Here is a 15,701-nt window from a genome sequence, read left to right on the forward strand (position 1 = left end):
AATTTGAAGCAAATGAGGCGGAAAAAACGAGAGTTGGAGAGAATACCGGATTTTGTGAGAGTTGATTGTTTTATGGTACATCTGGTGATATTGAAAGCCGTGGTGGAGGAGCAAATCGAACGGTATGGTTTTGGGCCTATTTTGAATCTTATTGTCGTGGACCTTAGATTCTCGTTGGAGTTGGTGATATCTCTGAAGCGGAGAGTTAATGAGGAAATTAAATCGATTTCGGAGCGACTTGAATCATCTCTTGAAAAACTATCTGCTGTTCCGGAGAGTTTTAGAGAAATCGCAGAATGTGAAAATGAGGTTGGGAAGCTGTCCGAAGAATTACCGAGTATAAGAAAACATTTGGACGGTTTGAGCGAGAGGGCGGTCTTGATCGAGTCGACAGGCGGGGGAGTGGTAGTAGGTCTTGAAAGGCTGCGAGAATTATGTGGCGCGGTGACGGTTAAAGTAGAGGGTCTTGGATCTATCGTAGAGGATTCTCGAGAGAAGTTAAAGCAGCGGATGGGCGGAAGAATTGATGAATTGGAAGAAATGGCTGAGAGATACGCATCGAGATGGAAGGTGATATCAAGGGTGGTGGGAGATGGGAATTTTGTGTGTGTGGGTGTAGGCGTTGAAACCGGTAGTAGCAGTGGAAGATTCACCGTTTGGGGAGAGTGTTGTTGCGGCGGAAAAACAAATGGGAGAATGGCAAAATGACTTTGCCGAGATTCGAACCTTTGCGGGTGAGGTGTGGGCGGGTTTGTGAACGGTTGTGTATTATGGCGAGCAGATACTCTTCGAAATGATTGCGAGGAGTTTGGTATGCCTCTGCCAGAAGTAGAATTTCGTGGCGCGTGACGATTTTGATAATTCTGTTGTCAGGTTGAGGTGTATGATTCTCTTGAACGAGAGATATCCAAGGCTGTTTTATCGTGGGAAAATTTCTCCGAGTTCCGGACGATTTTACACGGTTTGGGTGGAGAACTATGGCTTGATTTTCGTCCGAGGATTATAAGACTTGGGGAGTTGATTGACAAATGGCGGGGAAAAGTGAGAAATTTTCCGAGAAAAATTTCGGGAATTTTCGAATTTTCTGAGGGTTTTTCACTAACGCTGAGGAATTTGCATTTATTTCTTGATATGCGGAATTTTGTAATAATCCATTTTTCTGGCTCCGTTTTCTTACACGGTTAAAGTGGGTAATTTTTTCCGTCGTGTATTTAGACTAAATCGTCGGCGTGGTCGTCGGGTGATCGATCCACTTCGGTGGAGTTGTTGTTGATGAAGTATTTTGGAGAGCTCGAGGAGGCTTATCCCGTTATAAAGGCCTGTATGGGAGGAGAGGCGTTTGAGAAAGAGCACTGGAAAGTGGGACGAAATCGATCGCGTGATCGATTTGGTATATTGAAGTTGCAGATACTTTTTTCTCTCATTGGATTGCCGAGGGATACGAAATTAGAGAATTTGATGGTTTCAGCGATAATTGGGAATTGCAGAAGTATTTTGGAAAACGAATCGGCGATTAGGAATTTGGCGGCGCGCGCGGTTGGTGAGATCACTCTGAGGGAGGCGATCTCCGAGCTGACCTCGTGGTTTGAGGCGACCCCACTTGAAGTGTCTGAGTATCGGACTTGCGATGGTGAGAGTATTTTCATTATTGGAGAATGGCAAGAATTGTTAAGTGGACTTAGTGAGCAGCAGAGTTTGTGCGCTTCCCTGAAAGATTCGAAATTTTTCGGACCGTTTAGAGATCAGGCGGAAAGGGTGGAGGAGAAATTGAATGCGCTGGATGAGATTTTGCATGTTTTTAATAAGGTGGGTAAGGGGCTGATGAAATATGGTATGATCAGTGTGAGAGTATGTGTTGGGTTTCCTCGACTGAGCTCATAAGTTTCGTAATCCACCTGAGAATTTACATATTTTTAACAGCACATAGTTTTTTTGGAAACAGAATTATACACGAAGTCCGACAGTATAGGAGTGAAACGCTCGTCAAAAGCAGCCTTGACCATTCAAACAAGTAAACAGAGAGATGGTACATGTAGTTGATTAATTTCCCAGTTTCCTCAGAATTTACAAACTTCTGTAGTTGACCATGTGCATATATTCCCGTCCCATATATTCAATACCATATTTTCGTCACATTTGAGTGGTTGTAGGTTCAGCGAAAGTGGATCTACTTGGAACCGGTTCTCGGTCGTGGAGCTTTGCCGTCGGAGAGCGAACGATTTTCGAGGGTTGACAGAGACTTTCGAAAATTTGTGAATTCGACATATGGTGGTGGAAAGAGCGCGCGCCCGGTGAATAGTTTGGTGGTAGAATATCGTGAAAAGACGAAATTGTCGGAGTTGACGGCGATGATGGAACAGCTTGGGAGGTGCCAGAAGAATCTGATTGAGTATCTCGAACAGAAAAGGGTGGCCTGTCCGAGATTGTATTTTATTGGTGATGAAGATCTGCTTGAAATTTTAGGGCGCAGTGAAGAGGTTGAGGTTGTTCAAACACATTTAAGGAATTTATTCGGTGGAGTTCATCGGGTTGAAATTGGGGAGGAAAAGAGAATAACTGCGATGGTCAGTGTTATGGGGGAGGTGGTGAATTTGGAGGAGTCGATATCGATCACGCGATCGATTGAGGATTGGCTGAAAGAATTGGACCGGGGGATGGTAGAAACGCTGAAAAAATTGGTAATGCGGTGTGGAAAAAATGGAAAATTTTCTGATTTTCCGGGCCAAATTTTGTCCCTTGAGGGCGCGATAAAATTTACGAAGGAAATTGAGGAGTCGTTTGAGAGGGCGGAATCGATCAAAGATATTCATCAGAAGTTGATGGGGCGACTGGGGGAGCTGACGAAAATGCAAAAAGATGCAGACGATCTTAGCGGAGCGAAGCTGGAAAATGTGATTATGGATATTATTCATAATGCGGCGGTTGTGGAGGAGTTGGTGGAGAAGAGGGTTGGTGATAAGGAGGATTGGGGATGGTAGGAAAAGTATTTTTACGGAAAAATCCCGGAAATTTTTTCCTGGGCCTTTCGAAACTTCTGGACAAAATTTTCTTCTGAGGAAAGTCGAAATTGTGAGTAATTGAGTTTCCTTTGCTCTGGAGAAAATTTGTCTCCGAAAAAATGGAAAATTGTGGTGAAGTAGTTGCTAGTTGTGATCAGGTTCAAGCAGCTAAGATTCTATTCAACCCAGGGTGGAAGAGGAGGGGACGTTTATGTGAAGATGCTTGCATGTCGTCAGGAATACTCCTTTGAATATCAAGTAGGAAAATTTTTGGATTTTTCCCCATATTTTCCCGATTTTCCGCAGGGAAATATTCCGAAATTGGTGCACACGCCCCTGACTGACAAGTGCTTTATGACGTTGATGCACGGCTTGCATCTGGGCCATGGAGGGAATCCTTATGGACCTGCGGGGACTGGTAGGGAAAATCTTCGCTGTGCGTAGAGTATCTTTGGGTGTGAGCAGGGAAGACTGAATCGGTGAAGGCGCTTGGAGGCTGGTTGGGTCGGCAAGTTTTGGTATTTAATTGTGATGAAGGAATTGACTATAAAAGTATGGGGAGAATATTTATCGGGTTGGTGAGGTAATGGATGGGAAAAAACTTCGCTCCGCTAGAATGGTCGTCGCTATTATGACGATAATGTATAGATCGTTTGTTATGGCGGAAATTTGTCCGACATAACATCGCGGAAATATGGTGTGACTAGTGAGCTTCATAACACTCTCATTAATCGTTGATATTCTATTATTCGATTATTATGATGATATGTAGATTACCATAAAAAATTGCAATTGTGTAAATTGAATATTTACACAATTGAAAATTACATGTGCTCTGACACAAGTATTATGACGATATGGTGCTCTTGTGGCGTCCATACTGCTCGTGTGTTTCTCGAGGCTTGAGGGACATCTCTTGGTTTTAGATGTGGGGCGTGGGGATGCTTTGATGAGTTTAATAGATTGTTGGAAGAGCAGATGTCGACGATATCTCAACAGATAGAAGTTATACAGTCCGCTATAAAGGGGAAGTTGCCTATGGTGGACCTGCTTGGCATGAGTGAGTTATTCATCATCGGCTGTGTGGTCTAGTGGTATGATTCGCGCTTCGGGTGCGCGAGGTCCCGGGTTCGATTCTCGGCTCAGCCCTTTGGAATATTTAAATTTCCACGGTTTGGTAATCAGGGGAATCTTGTGGTTATTCGTATTGGTATGGGAGACGGGTGGAAACATCTGATCGAATGAGATTACATCACGCAGTGATTACTCTCAGCTGTCGTAGGTTCAACCACTTAAATGTTAAAAGTGAAAAACGAATTTGGGGAAAACGATTGACCTTTTTATATTAGTCTTCCTAATTTAGATGTCCAAGTCAACCACCAGGCTGGTATCTTCGTAACGATGAACCCTGCGGGTAAGGGGTATGGGGGGCGGCAGAAACTACCGGACAACCTCCGACAGCTCTTCCGACCGGTGGCTATGTTGGTTCCTGACAACGACATGATTGCGGAGGTAACCTCATTGGGGATCGAACCGACGTCGTCCACAGCCTCACAGGTTATTTTATTCTCCCAAGGCTTCCGCTCGGCTAAAATGCTATCTGGGAGAGTCGTATCGCTGTTTATGCTGAGCTCGCAGTTGTTGTCATCACAGCAACACTACGATTGGGGCCTTCGAGCGTTGAAGAGTGTGTTGATGCACGCGGGGAGGCTGTTGGCTCGTGAGGGAGCGGTGAGGAATGAGGAGGAAATTTTGGTGACAGCGACGCGGTCGAGTGTGTTGGCAAAGTTGTCGGAGGAAGATTCGGTTCAGTTTGAGGCCCTTTTGAAGGATATTTTCCCCGGTGTTGAAACTGCCGAAGTCGATCATGGGGAAGTTGAGAAGTGTGTGAGAGATGGTATTAGGGAGGAGCAGATGAGCGTTGAGGAAAAGCAAGTGAGCAAGATTTTGCAGTTGTATGAGGCGTGTAAGCAGCGAATTGGTGTGAGCGTAGTCGGGCCTAGTGGGAGTGGGAAGACGGTGATTTGGAGGAGTTTGGCTGAGGGTTTGAGGAGAAGCAGTGGGAGGAGCGTACGCGTGCAGGTTGTTAACCCGAAGAGCATCTCGAAGGGACATCTGTTGGGGAGGATGGATGGTGACACGCGAGAATGGAAGGATGGGGTATTGACGGCGGCTTCGAGGAGGGTGGGAAGGGGGTAATTTTGTGGCGCGTGACGGTGGTTTTAGGTGAGCAAGGAACCGTTGGAGACGATGTGTTGGATTGTATGTGATGGTGATATTGATCCTGAGTGGATTGAATCGTTGAATTCGGTTTTGGGTGAGAAAATTAGTCCGAGTTTGTGTATTTTTTACTCAGATGATAATCGTCTGTTGACACTTCCGAACGGCGAGAGAATACGATTTAATGATAATGTAAACTTCATATTCGAAACGGATACTCTCTCATACGCATCTCCAGCGACGGTTTCTCGACTGGGTGAGTGATGGAGAATCGGGGAATAAATTTGTTGAAATATTTCATGACGCAAATAATCATTTTTTCGTCATTTTCGGTATTTTTGTAGGTGTGGTGAAGCTATTGGAAATTTTTGGTCGGACTAAAAATTAGCAGGGAACTTTTTTTTCAGAGTGACGGGGAATAAATTTCCGGATAGGACCGGTGGTCTCGGGGTTGGGGGGTGTATGTTGACATATCAGTGTCGATACCCGTTTGGATAACAAAGGCTTAGGTAGATTATTATCAGTGTAGATGTATGAATGGTCGTCGTAGAGGAGAAATTAGAGTGCACCAACAAGTTGCAAGAGGATGTGTGTGATAGCGTCACGAAATTATCAGGTATGGTGTATCTGCCTGCCAGTGGGGGAGTCCGAGTGGAGGCGATAGTGGAGAGGTGGATGAAGGGACAGGTTGGAGTGTCGGCTACGATGCTTCAGGATTGGTGCGAGTCGATCTTGTATAGGTAGTAGCGTTGAGGAAATGCAAGATTTGGTAAGATTGCAAGATATGTAGTTGGTAGGTGTCTCGAATGGGTGGAGCAAAATGTGTCGTTGGGAAGGGATGTGGGGGTTGAAACTACTACGATTGGCTTGGTGAGGAATGTGCTGTGTCACGTGGATGCTGCTATTGAAGATGGGCTTAAAAAGGTCAGTGCTGGGGATTGAACTGTGGATCTCTCGGATAATAGTCGAACGCTCTACCGTGAGGCTATATGGACAGAGGTTTAGTTGGTAGGAAACATTCTTGCTGGCTGTGGTACGTGGACTTGGAGGTTGTATCAATAATCCGAAGCAGTCGCGTCAGCTCTACAGGTTAGTCAGGAATGGAGCTGTTCGGAGGCATTGAATTTTTCAGGTTTGCTTTTGAGTGCGCCAAAGAGATCCTCCCGGATGAGGCCGACCCGCAGAATTGCGTGTGGGGCGATGAAGAGGGACGGCTGATAAGGTAGATGATGCATGGGTGAATAATCGTTGGGGTGAAAAAAATCACGGTTTTGGTCGAGAATACCCGGCTTAAAACGTTGTAGTGCTTTTCATACTACTACGTGGAAGATACAAAAGCATGTTGGATGAGGTTCCTGCATGGACGACGACGATACCGCTGGTCCAAACACCACAAGTGATGATGATGTTGGACCTTTTCCAACCGATACTGCGCAGTGGTGGGTAATTTCGTGGCGCGCGGTCAGGAATTTGGGAGTACTTTAGGCAAGCACTTCATCCTTGCTGGTCCTGAGGGCTCGGGGAAAAGGCTGTTGATTCGACATGCTTTGTCGGAATTGAGAGGTTATAATATTTACGTGGAAGTTTAGGGAAATTTACTTCTCGCAGATGAAATTAATTTCCGGAGTGTGTCAATGGCGTGCAGTGGCGGGACGGCGGCTAGGGATGTGGTGATGAAGTTGAAGAATCTTTGTCAAGTCGGGACGAGTGAGTGATAATGGGAAACCAACAGTTTGGTGAATAGTCTGGGAAAATCGTGATGGAATAGTTTTTGAAGGTAGGTGTTAAGGGAAGAGCATATAGGCCGAGAGAAGGCCAGCGTGTGGTAGTGCAAATAGAGGATGTGAATCTACCCAAGCCGGATCGTTATGGTACGATCCAATTGGTGGCGGCGTTACAGGGGATGGTTTCTCATGGAGTAGGTCGTGGGTTCGATCCCTGGTGGGTGCATTTTTCTACAGACATTTAATGACGCTGATTTGGAGGAAGCCTCGTTGGAGAAAATACAATTCATCGCCACTATGGCGCCTTCGACTGCTCTTGGCAGGCATGCGATCTCGAAAAGGTGAAAATTTTCTTAGCGGAGCGAAGTTTTTTATGAATGAAATTTTCAGGTTCACCTCAGCGGTGTGCCAGGCATGGATCAGCCCTCCGAACCAAGCGGACTTGAGAAATATTTTTTGTAGTTTGATGAGATCAGTTGAGGACAGTGAAGTGATGGTTGCTGTTACCACCGCTATGGTTGACGTGTATGAGCAGATCTCGATTAACTTTGGACCGGAAATGTAGTTGCCCGAGTCGTAGTCGATGACGGTTTGGGGAGGAGGAACGAAGTCAGGTACACTCATTATGTATTCAATCCTAGAGATGTTAGTGAGTGGTTACAAGGATTGCTGAGATACGAGCTGGACTGTGGGGAGGATGCGACGACGAAGGTTGTGGTGGTGGAGGCATGGGGGTAGTGATGGGGGAGAGTATGGTCGATGAGAATAAGGAGATACTCCTCCTCTGAGTCGTGTGTGAATTTGTCATAACGAAGACTTTTGAGCTTAGAAGAAGAAAGCTGAACATATGTTCTAACGCCACAAAAAATGTTTCAATGGCGACTTGGTATTGTGGGAAAATTGGCACATGACTATCAAGTGTGTTGGCGACAATATGAATTTTGGAAAAATATTGTTGATTTTTATACGATTTTTCTATGCGAATTCGCATGTAAACTTTAGAGGTCAGCTGAGGAAAGCAAGCGTATGTTCCAACGACACGAAAAACAAATCGATGAAAACTTATTATTGTACATGGTCAACGAGATGTGTTGGTGACAATATGGAAATTCTAAGGAAATTTTGCGAAATAGTTGTTGATTGGTTTTTGTACATTTCTACCTGGATTCATATGTAAACTTCTGGAAAGTGAGAATATATGGGGAGATAAATTTCGTTTTTATTGTAGTTATGAAAGTAGACGGATTTTTCGCGACCGGTTGGTTGGGCCGAAGCACCGAGCGAAATTCGATGCGATTTTACGACAAGTTGCGGAGGAACGCCTGGGTGGGTTGATTCGGGTTGAAGATTTCTCATTTGATTACAAAGAAGAGGGTAAATGGTCGTCGATGGTGAGGAAAGGAGAGGAAGGGCGAGGTGAGGGGGTAGTGGGAGAATTAGGATTGAGGAAAGTCGCGTTTTGTAGGGAATATTTTTCATCAGATTTGCTGATTCTGATTTTTCGTTGCTTTCGTAGCCGTGCGTGGTTTTTAGTGGAGAACTGCCAGGTGATAGACTTGAAGGTTCACAGCATCCGCGGGTCAAATGAGTTTTCTCGACAAGTTGATTTTTGAAAATTTGGTTATTATTTTACGTTTTTCGTTAACATTTAATGAAATAAAATGTTTCAGGAAGAAACTAAGAATTAAGAACCAACGCGGCAAACCGAAAAGAAAATAAGATATATATTTGATTCATTATTTTGTACTCAGTATTATACATAAAATAAAATAAATGTTATACCGGTCTACCCGGTCTTTTTGGAAGTTCAGGCTTTCAATTCAACCATAATGCTGCTGTACTTGGTTAGATTTGCCAGCTCAGGGTTCTCCTGTTTTACATCCTTTTTTTTCGCGGTTTTAGTGATAACCAGCGATACGATGAATCAGAAGGTTTACTTGTGTTTAGGCATGTTGGCTCGATTGTCTAAGGACGATTACAAGGATATGATTTCGACTTGCATTGCGACCTACGAAAGAGATGTTGGGCCTGTGGGTATTACTCTGGTGGAAGAGGTGAATCTCGTGGCGCGTGACGGCGATATTGTTGTTGTCGTTGTCGTAGGTGTTGGAGAATCTCGCTTGTCTTGATCGAGCATTAGGGAGTGGTGATGTGGGATCGGGATGTGCATGCGTGCTAATGATTGGACGATCGGGGGGCGGTAGAAGAGATAGTGTATCGCTGATGGCTGACGCATTGGGATATGAGGTGATGTCGCTGACGCCCGTCGGAGTGGATAAACGAGCGTGTTTGAAAGGCTTGAAAACGGCGGTAGTAAAAGCGGGCGGAGCGGAGGGAAAGAAAATAATAATTTTTGTCGAAGATTACCAAGTTGTGGGACCATGTAGGGAATTTTTCGCGGTAGTGAATTCGTTGGTGGCGAATGGTGACACGGAGGAGTTGATTTTTGGGGAGGAGAGGGAAATGGTGTACTCACAAATAAAGGAGGATTATCAGATTGAGATGCGCCCGGGCGAGAGCATTCAGGAGTATCTTTCTCGACGCACGCGGAAGAATTTGAAGTTGGTATTGTCATTGGATCCGACCCATCCTCATTTCCATAATGTTACGTCGATGAACCCGGGCTTATTCACGCGGTCTATGGTGTTGTGGAACTGGACGAGTTGGAGCCGCAAGTAGGGATTCTTTTTCTCGGGAAATTACGAGTTTCTGTCGGAAATTGTTAAATTTTTTCGAGAATTTTAAGAATACTAATATTTGGTTTTTCCTAGTTTTGTGGGATTTTGATAAGCATTTCCTTTCAGGACGTCTTTGGTGGTAACTTCGAGAAATCTGAGAAATATTCTGGAGGAGAACGGGCGGCCTATGGTCTCCTATCACAAGGCACTTTGTGAGGTTGCGGTTGATATTCACGAGATGCTGAACTGTTGCCCAAAATATCTCTCGACGCTGTTGAAGTTGTGGACGGCTGTATTTAAAAACAATTCGGAGAAAATAGGGAAGGAAAAGGAAAGATTAACTCGGGGGTTGGCGAAATTGAAAGATATGCATCAAACGGTTGATCGATTGACCAAGGAAGCCCGGGTGAAGGGGGAGGAGTTGACGAGGAAAGAAAAAATGGCGAATGAGGCTTTGGAGGGAATTGAGAAAGGCTTGGAGGAAGCTGCGAAGTATAAAGCTGAAGTGGCGATTTTGGGAGAGAAAACTAAAAATGAGGAAATGAATTCGAAAAGGAAGCACGCGACGATAGAGGAGGAGTTGGCGGGAATACGACCGGTGTTGGAGGAAGCGCGCAGGGCGGTCGGGTCGATCAAACAGGATAACTTGAATGAAATTAGAGCGTTGAAAATGCCTCCGGAAGCGATACATGACGTACTTTATGGGGTGTTGATTTTAATGGGAAGCGCAGATGAGAGTTGGAATGCGATGAGGAAATTCTTGTCGGGGTCAGGGGTGATTCAGAAGGTGTTGAATTTTGACGCGAGGAAGGTATCGGAGAAAACGCGGGGGGAGGTGGAGAAGTTATTGGAAAGTAGAGGGAGGTCTTTTGAGGATGCAGTGATTAGAAGGGCGAGTTTGGCTGCGGCACCCTTGGCGCTCTGGGTTAAAGCGATTGTTAGGTGAGGAATGTATTTGAGATTATTCACTTTTCCAAGTTTGACTGCTCCGAAAAATGCTCAAAATTCATGTTTGGGTACTTTTACTATTGGGAATTGGAAAAAAAAGAAAAGTTGAAATTTGTATGGTGCAGAAATCAGAGGAGTGGATCTTGAGTTTTGAGAAAATTGAATTTTTGCTCCAAAAAACAGGAAAATTGTATTTTTCCTCGTAGATATTCTCGAGTGATGGAGAAGGTGGCTCCGATGGAAGCACAACTGCACGAAGCTGAGGAGGATCTGCATGCGGCTCGGTTGCGGTTACATCAATGCGAAGAGGAAAGGGAAAAGATATCAGCAAAAGTGAAAGAAATGCAGAAGGAATTCGCGGCTAGAACAGGTGAGGGAGAAAATTGTTTGTTTTTAATTTTTAGATTTTTTCCTTCAGGAGAAGCGGAAGCACTTCGTAACGGAGTTGAGCAGGCTAGAGGGACGCTGGCTAAAGCGGTGGGGCTTTTGGAGGGTTTGGGGGACGAGAAGAAGCGATGGGAGGGAGAATCTGATAGAATTACCGTTAAAACGGGTGAGAAGAACTCTGGGCAATTTTCAGGTCGTAGTTGGTGAAAATTTCACCCGAACGTTTTAACGCAGTTTTGGCTCTCTTCAGAATGCCTACCGGTGGAGAGTATGCTCGCAGCTGCGTATACGGTCCATCTTGGAGGGCTTGGGGACGATGAGCGAGGGGAGTATCTCTCGGATTGGGAAGCGAAACTCACGGCGAAGTCGATACAAATTGAAAGGTTTTCTTTTATTGGATTTATGGCGAATGATGGGGAAATGCTGAAGTTGAAAGGACAAGACTCGAAGCGACGAGTTGTCGGGGAGAATGCGATGATGATATTAAAGAACTATAAAGTGGGTTTTGAGATGGCAGGAATCAGCGTGGGAAAATATGCACAGATACTGTCATCAACACAGTGTTTGTGAGAATATGAAAATTGTGAGAAAATTGTAATAGGTTTCTGAAAACTTCCACGCGAATTCGTTCGTGACTTTTGAGCTGTGGAAAGCGAGCATATATTCCAACATTTGCTAAGCTACGTTATGCTCAGGTTGCTGTACCCTTGGTGACCGATCCGACAGAAAAAGCGGAAATTTGGTTAAAACGAAATTTAAAAGAAAACGGAGTGGCTTTGACGGAAGCTGTTGATGATGGGAATTTGGGGTTCTTGCACGCACTTGAACTTTCTTTGCGATTTGGGAAGACAATTTTGGTGAATTTGAGCGAGGCGAAGATTCATCCAATTTTATTCCCGGTTCTGCGAGGGGATTGCCGCTGTATTGGTTCGAGGAAAGTGGTGTATTTAGCGGAGCGAAGTGTGGATTATTCTGAAGATTTTTGCATTTTCCTCACGAGTCGGGATCCGGCGATTTTGAAGTTACTTCCTCCTGATATGAGGAGCCTTGTGATTGGGGTGAACTTCAGCGTAACTCGACAAGGGCTGGTTCGGCAACTACTGGGTGAGGACGGTCGGGACAGGAAGTGGCGAAGGTGTGGTATGCTTAGGTATAGTGTTAAAGCATGATCGTCCAGAGATTGAGAAAAGGAAGAATGAGTTGCTTGCGGAGGAGGCAGGCCTCAAGGTGAGGTTAGGTTGATTGGAATCAGTGTTTTAATACTTGTTTGGTATCCTCACCTCAGCGCGGGGCTTTCCTCACTACAATATGAGAAATCAAAAATGGCTTAGAATAGATTCTAAAAGGAAAGAACTTTGAAAAATAGTCAAGGTCCTTGAAATTCCTCCGAGAACCCGCGTTTTTTCGTGAACCCGCGTTTTTTAGATTTTCAAAAAATTTCATTTTTTGTGCCTTGAATCACGTGCGAGTCCTCACAGTGTAGTGAGGAAAGTCCCAAGCTGAGGTGAGGGAATCGAATCTAAAGTCCAACACTGTTAACGGCATCGCTATTTCTGCTAGACCCGACTTGCTGACCTGGAGAATGAACTCTTGGAACAGCTGGGTATAGTAGAAGGGGATATTTTGGAAAATGCGAAGCTGGTTGAGAGTTTGGGGAGAACTGGGGCTAGTGCGAGAAGCGTTGCTGAGAGTCTACAAGAGAGCGCACGATTGCAGGATGCCATTGATGAGCAACGGGCGGTGAGTACCCTGGCTGGGCTTCGAACCGGGGGTGTGGTTTGGATTGTAGGTCTTCCGGCGGATCGCGGTGGAAGGGTCGGAGTTTTTCATGCTCATGTCGGATATGAAGAAGATCGGGTGGGTGGACCTGTTCCGTATCTTTGGTGCTTGAACCTTGGATATTTTCGCAGCCCTATGTATCGCTTTTCTCTTAATGAGTTCATTGAGATTTTCGAGGCTTCTCTGGGTGGTGAGTTCCAGGAGGTCTTTGATCGCTCGGGATGAGTTGTAAGATACGAAGTCGGCCCAGATGGACGACGATGTGGAAGGCCGCGTGGAGGAGATCTCGACTCGATTGAAAGGAAAGGTGTTGGAGTATGTTGGGAGAACATTGTTCAAGCGCGATAGGTAGCGTCACACGCCACGAAAATATGAAGGGGTGATTTTCATAGGCTGATGTTTGCGGTGATGATGGCGAGAAGTGTGGTAGGGGGAGCGATGAAGGAGGAGGAGTGGGAGTTGTTCATGGGGAATTTTGTGGCGCGTGACGGAATTCCTCCGCTGGGAGAAGGGCATCTGGCGTGGTGTCCAGTGGAAAGGAAGGTCCAATTGGCTAAGTTGTTTGTCGCTTCACCGGACTTGAACGCCAAAGCAGAGATGGACAAGTCGAGTTTATGGCAGGAGTGGATGCAGGTGAGTATCCTAGGTTGAGCTTGGGAAGATACGGAATAGGTTGGATTGTAGGAGGATGCGTGTGAAGAGAAGTTCCCTCAAGCGATTGCATTGAAGTTGACGTCATTCCAGAAGGTCCTCATCGTCCAGGCGCTTCGACCAGACCGACTCGAGTCTGCCTTGACGAGGTTCACCATTGAAGTGAGTGTATGCCATAGTCTAGTGGTTAATCCGTCTGAGGGTGTAAGTTCGATTCCTGGATAAGCCATTTTAGGTTTTAACTGTATCTTCGGTATCTCCTTCCACCGCATCCCTTCAAAGCCTCTCCGAAGCTCCGCATCATTCAGGAGGTGCTCTACCGGTCCTTTTCATCGTCACCCCGGGAGCTGATCCGACACGGGAGTTGACGGAGCATGCGGCTGCTACTGGGTGAGGTGGTAATTCCGGGGCGCGCGAAAAGTTCTCTTCGAAGGCACAAGTTGGTGTCGATGGCGATTGGTGGTGGCAATGAAGGAGAGGCTTTAGAGCTGCTTAGACGTGAGGCTTAGCTGACATACCGGGTCTGGGAATCGAACCTGGGTGTTTCGGTGGCTCAGGAGGGATGGCTGAGGGTTATTGGGTGCTCATCGTGAATCTGCACTTGGCTCTTGCTTGGGCGGGGAGAATCGAAGTTGAGCTCCGCAGTGGTGATCCTCATAGGAACTTCAGGTCAGTCTTCTAGGTCATGTCCGAGCGTATCTTATGTGTATGCGTGCAGATGCTGGCTTACTACAGAGCCTCGAGACGACTTCCCGCGAATGTTATTGGAATCGTCTCTGAAGGTTGCATTTGAATTTCCTCCGGGGGTACGCGATAATGTGAAGCGAATCTGCGAGAGTTGGGACGCTCGGTGGTTCGAGGCGGGCAACATCCAGCGATCTCAAGTGGGAGCTTCTGAGATCCTCGTGCTCGATGACTCTCGGTTGTTTCAGATTCTTTTCCTCTGTGCATGGTTTCACGCTATAGTTCAGGAAAGGGCCTCCTTCCTTCCGCAGGTTTGTAAGGGGAGATATCTGGGTTGTTTTCTATGATGGTGCCTTTCCTCAGGGGTGGACAAAAGACTATGAATTCTCCACAGGTGATTTGAAGAGCGCTTGCGAGACGGTACTGCAAGTTGTGAAGGAAGATGGCAGTGGTGCGCGATGATCTTACTGGGATTCGAACCTGCGATTTTTGGCTTATCTGCTCAGTGGAATGGCAGACTCTGAGGGGAATCCTGGAGAACGCGGTCTACGGTTGTAGGGTTGATAACAATTTCGACTTGAGGCTGGTTCGGCAGTATGTGAAGGACATCTTCGCTAGACAGGCGAGCTCGAATTGATTCGGATGCTGTGGAGATGAAATCGATCAGGCGATCGAAAACGGTGGAGAGGTTTTACCGTTCCGGCTCCCTGCGACGACTAGTCTGGGTAGAAGAGGGGGTTAAAATTGACATTCGTGGGATTCGAACTCGCGTAGGTACATTCAAGTCGCATTTGGAACGCCTTGGGAACGACCACAGTGATCTGAAGATGCCCCCTAATGCTGACAGAGCGGTACAGATTACCAACAGTGAAAGGGTGAGTGCGCGTGAGTGCTCGGGAGTATCTTAGCTTTCCTAGGTCATCACACAAATTCGTATGTTGAGGTCGACTGCCATTGGGAAGAAATCGGCGGGTTGGCAGGTCGCAGAACAATCGATTGATATAAAGTCCTTACATGAGGTGGGCAACCTATACTGTATCTTTGAGGGGCGACCTCAAGATGCGTCTCTTTCAGGAGGTCGAGGTCCTCTGGGCATTCTGGGAGTCCCGTGCAGGACACCATCGAAATGCGGCGTCGAGTTCATTGCAATCCCCTGCGTCGACGGATTCCCCGACGACACAGTTTGTCAAGACGGATGCATATTTGGCCACAGAGATATTCACCACGGTTCCGGACATGTTTTGAATCTTACTAGGTCGACCTAAAGATTCTCAGGTTGATCAGCATCTTCGCCTTCTTCGGCAATTCTGTACGAGCCCTGCATCAACTCGTCCACCCCTCACTTCAGAGCTCATTAGTATCTCTCAAAATTTCGTGGCGCTGAGACGCAATTCTTACAGGTATAGCCGAGAGCCTCGTCCGACACTCAGTGCCAGCGAAATGGAGTTCCACTTGGCGACTCGCGCCAGAAGATCCTCTGCGATTCTTGACTGTAGCAGATGGACCTACTCCGTATCATCTATTCCCAGCCTCCAGGAATATCCTCCCGTTTCGTGTCCTTGCGTACCAACTGGATGACGGCATGTGTGACTGCTAATTTCCCGCATGCCCAAGTTGTGGATTTGAGCGAA

General features: G+C 46.2%; 2 protein-coding genes across 2 annotated transcripts; both read left to right on the forward strand.

Annotated features, from left to right (window-relative positions):
• Window positions 1-72: 72 nt before the first annotated feature.
• Pmar_PMAR015450 (dynein beta chain, ciliary, putative) lies at window positions 73-14,532 on the forward strand (the record flags this gene model as incomplete). Its single annotated transcript, XM_002775177.1, has 47 exons — window positions 73-570; window positions 620-734; window positions 782-828; window positions 874-1,041; window positions 1,216-1,359; window positions 1,408-1,806; window positions 2,151-2,974; window positions 3,158-3,257; window positions 3,306-3,417; window positions 3,465-3,582; window positions 3,926-4,059; window positions 4,363-4,511; window positions 4,557-5,183; window positions 5,226-5,316; window positions 5,356-5,475; window positions 5,836-5,959; window positions 6,017-6,143; window positions 6,232-6,308; window positions 6,352-6,441; window positions 6,549-6,658; window positions 6,705-6,782; window positions 6,828-6,926; window positions 7,001-7,137; window positions 7,181-7,284; window positions 7,334-7,504; window positions 7,558-7,677; window positions 8,172-8,359; window positions 8,891-8,997; window positions 9,047-9,618; window positions 9,748-10,563; window positions 10,776-10,939; window positions 10,988-11,122; window positions 11,207-11,454; window positions 11,652-12,060; window positions 12,107-12,183; window positions 12,517-12,696; window positions 12,746-12,813; window positions 12,867-12,925; window positions 12,969-13,083; window positions 13,128-13,368; window positions 13,420-13,548; window positions 13,622-13,776; window positions 13,808-13,884; window positions 13,944-14,055; window positions 14,105-14,270; window positions 14,319-14,381; window positions 14,434-14,532. 47 exons carry the CDS (start codon window positions 73-75, stop codon window positions 14,530-14,532), a joined length of 9,063 nt encoding a protein of 3,020 aa, XP_002775223.1.
• Window positions 14,533-15,144: 612 nt separating this feature from the next.
• Window positions 15,145-15,308, forward strand: Pmar_PMAR015452 (hypothetical protein; the record flags this gene model as incomplete). Its single annotated transcript, XM_002775178.1, has 1 exon — window positions 15,145-15,308. A coding segment is annotated over one exon (164 nt), but the record flags the coding sequence as incomplete, so codon positions are not given.
• Between the last annotated feature and the right edge of the window lie 393 nt (window positions 15,309-15,701).

Source organism: Perkinsus marinus, assembly GCF_000006405.1.
Source record: "Perkinsus marinus ATCC 50983 genomic scaffold scf_1104296956402, whole genome shotgun sequence".
NCBI classification, from domain to species: Eukaryota; Perkinsozoa; order Perkinsida; family Perkinsidae; genus Perkinsus; species Perkinsus marinus.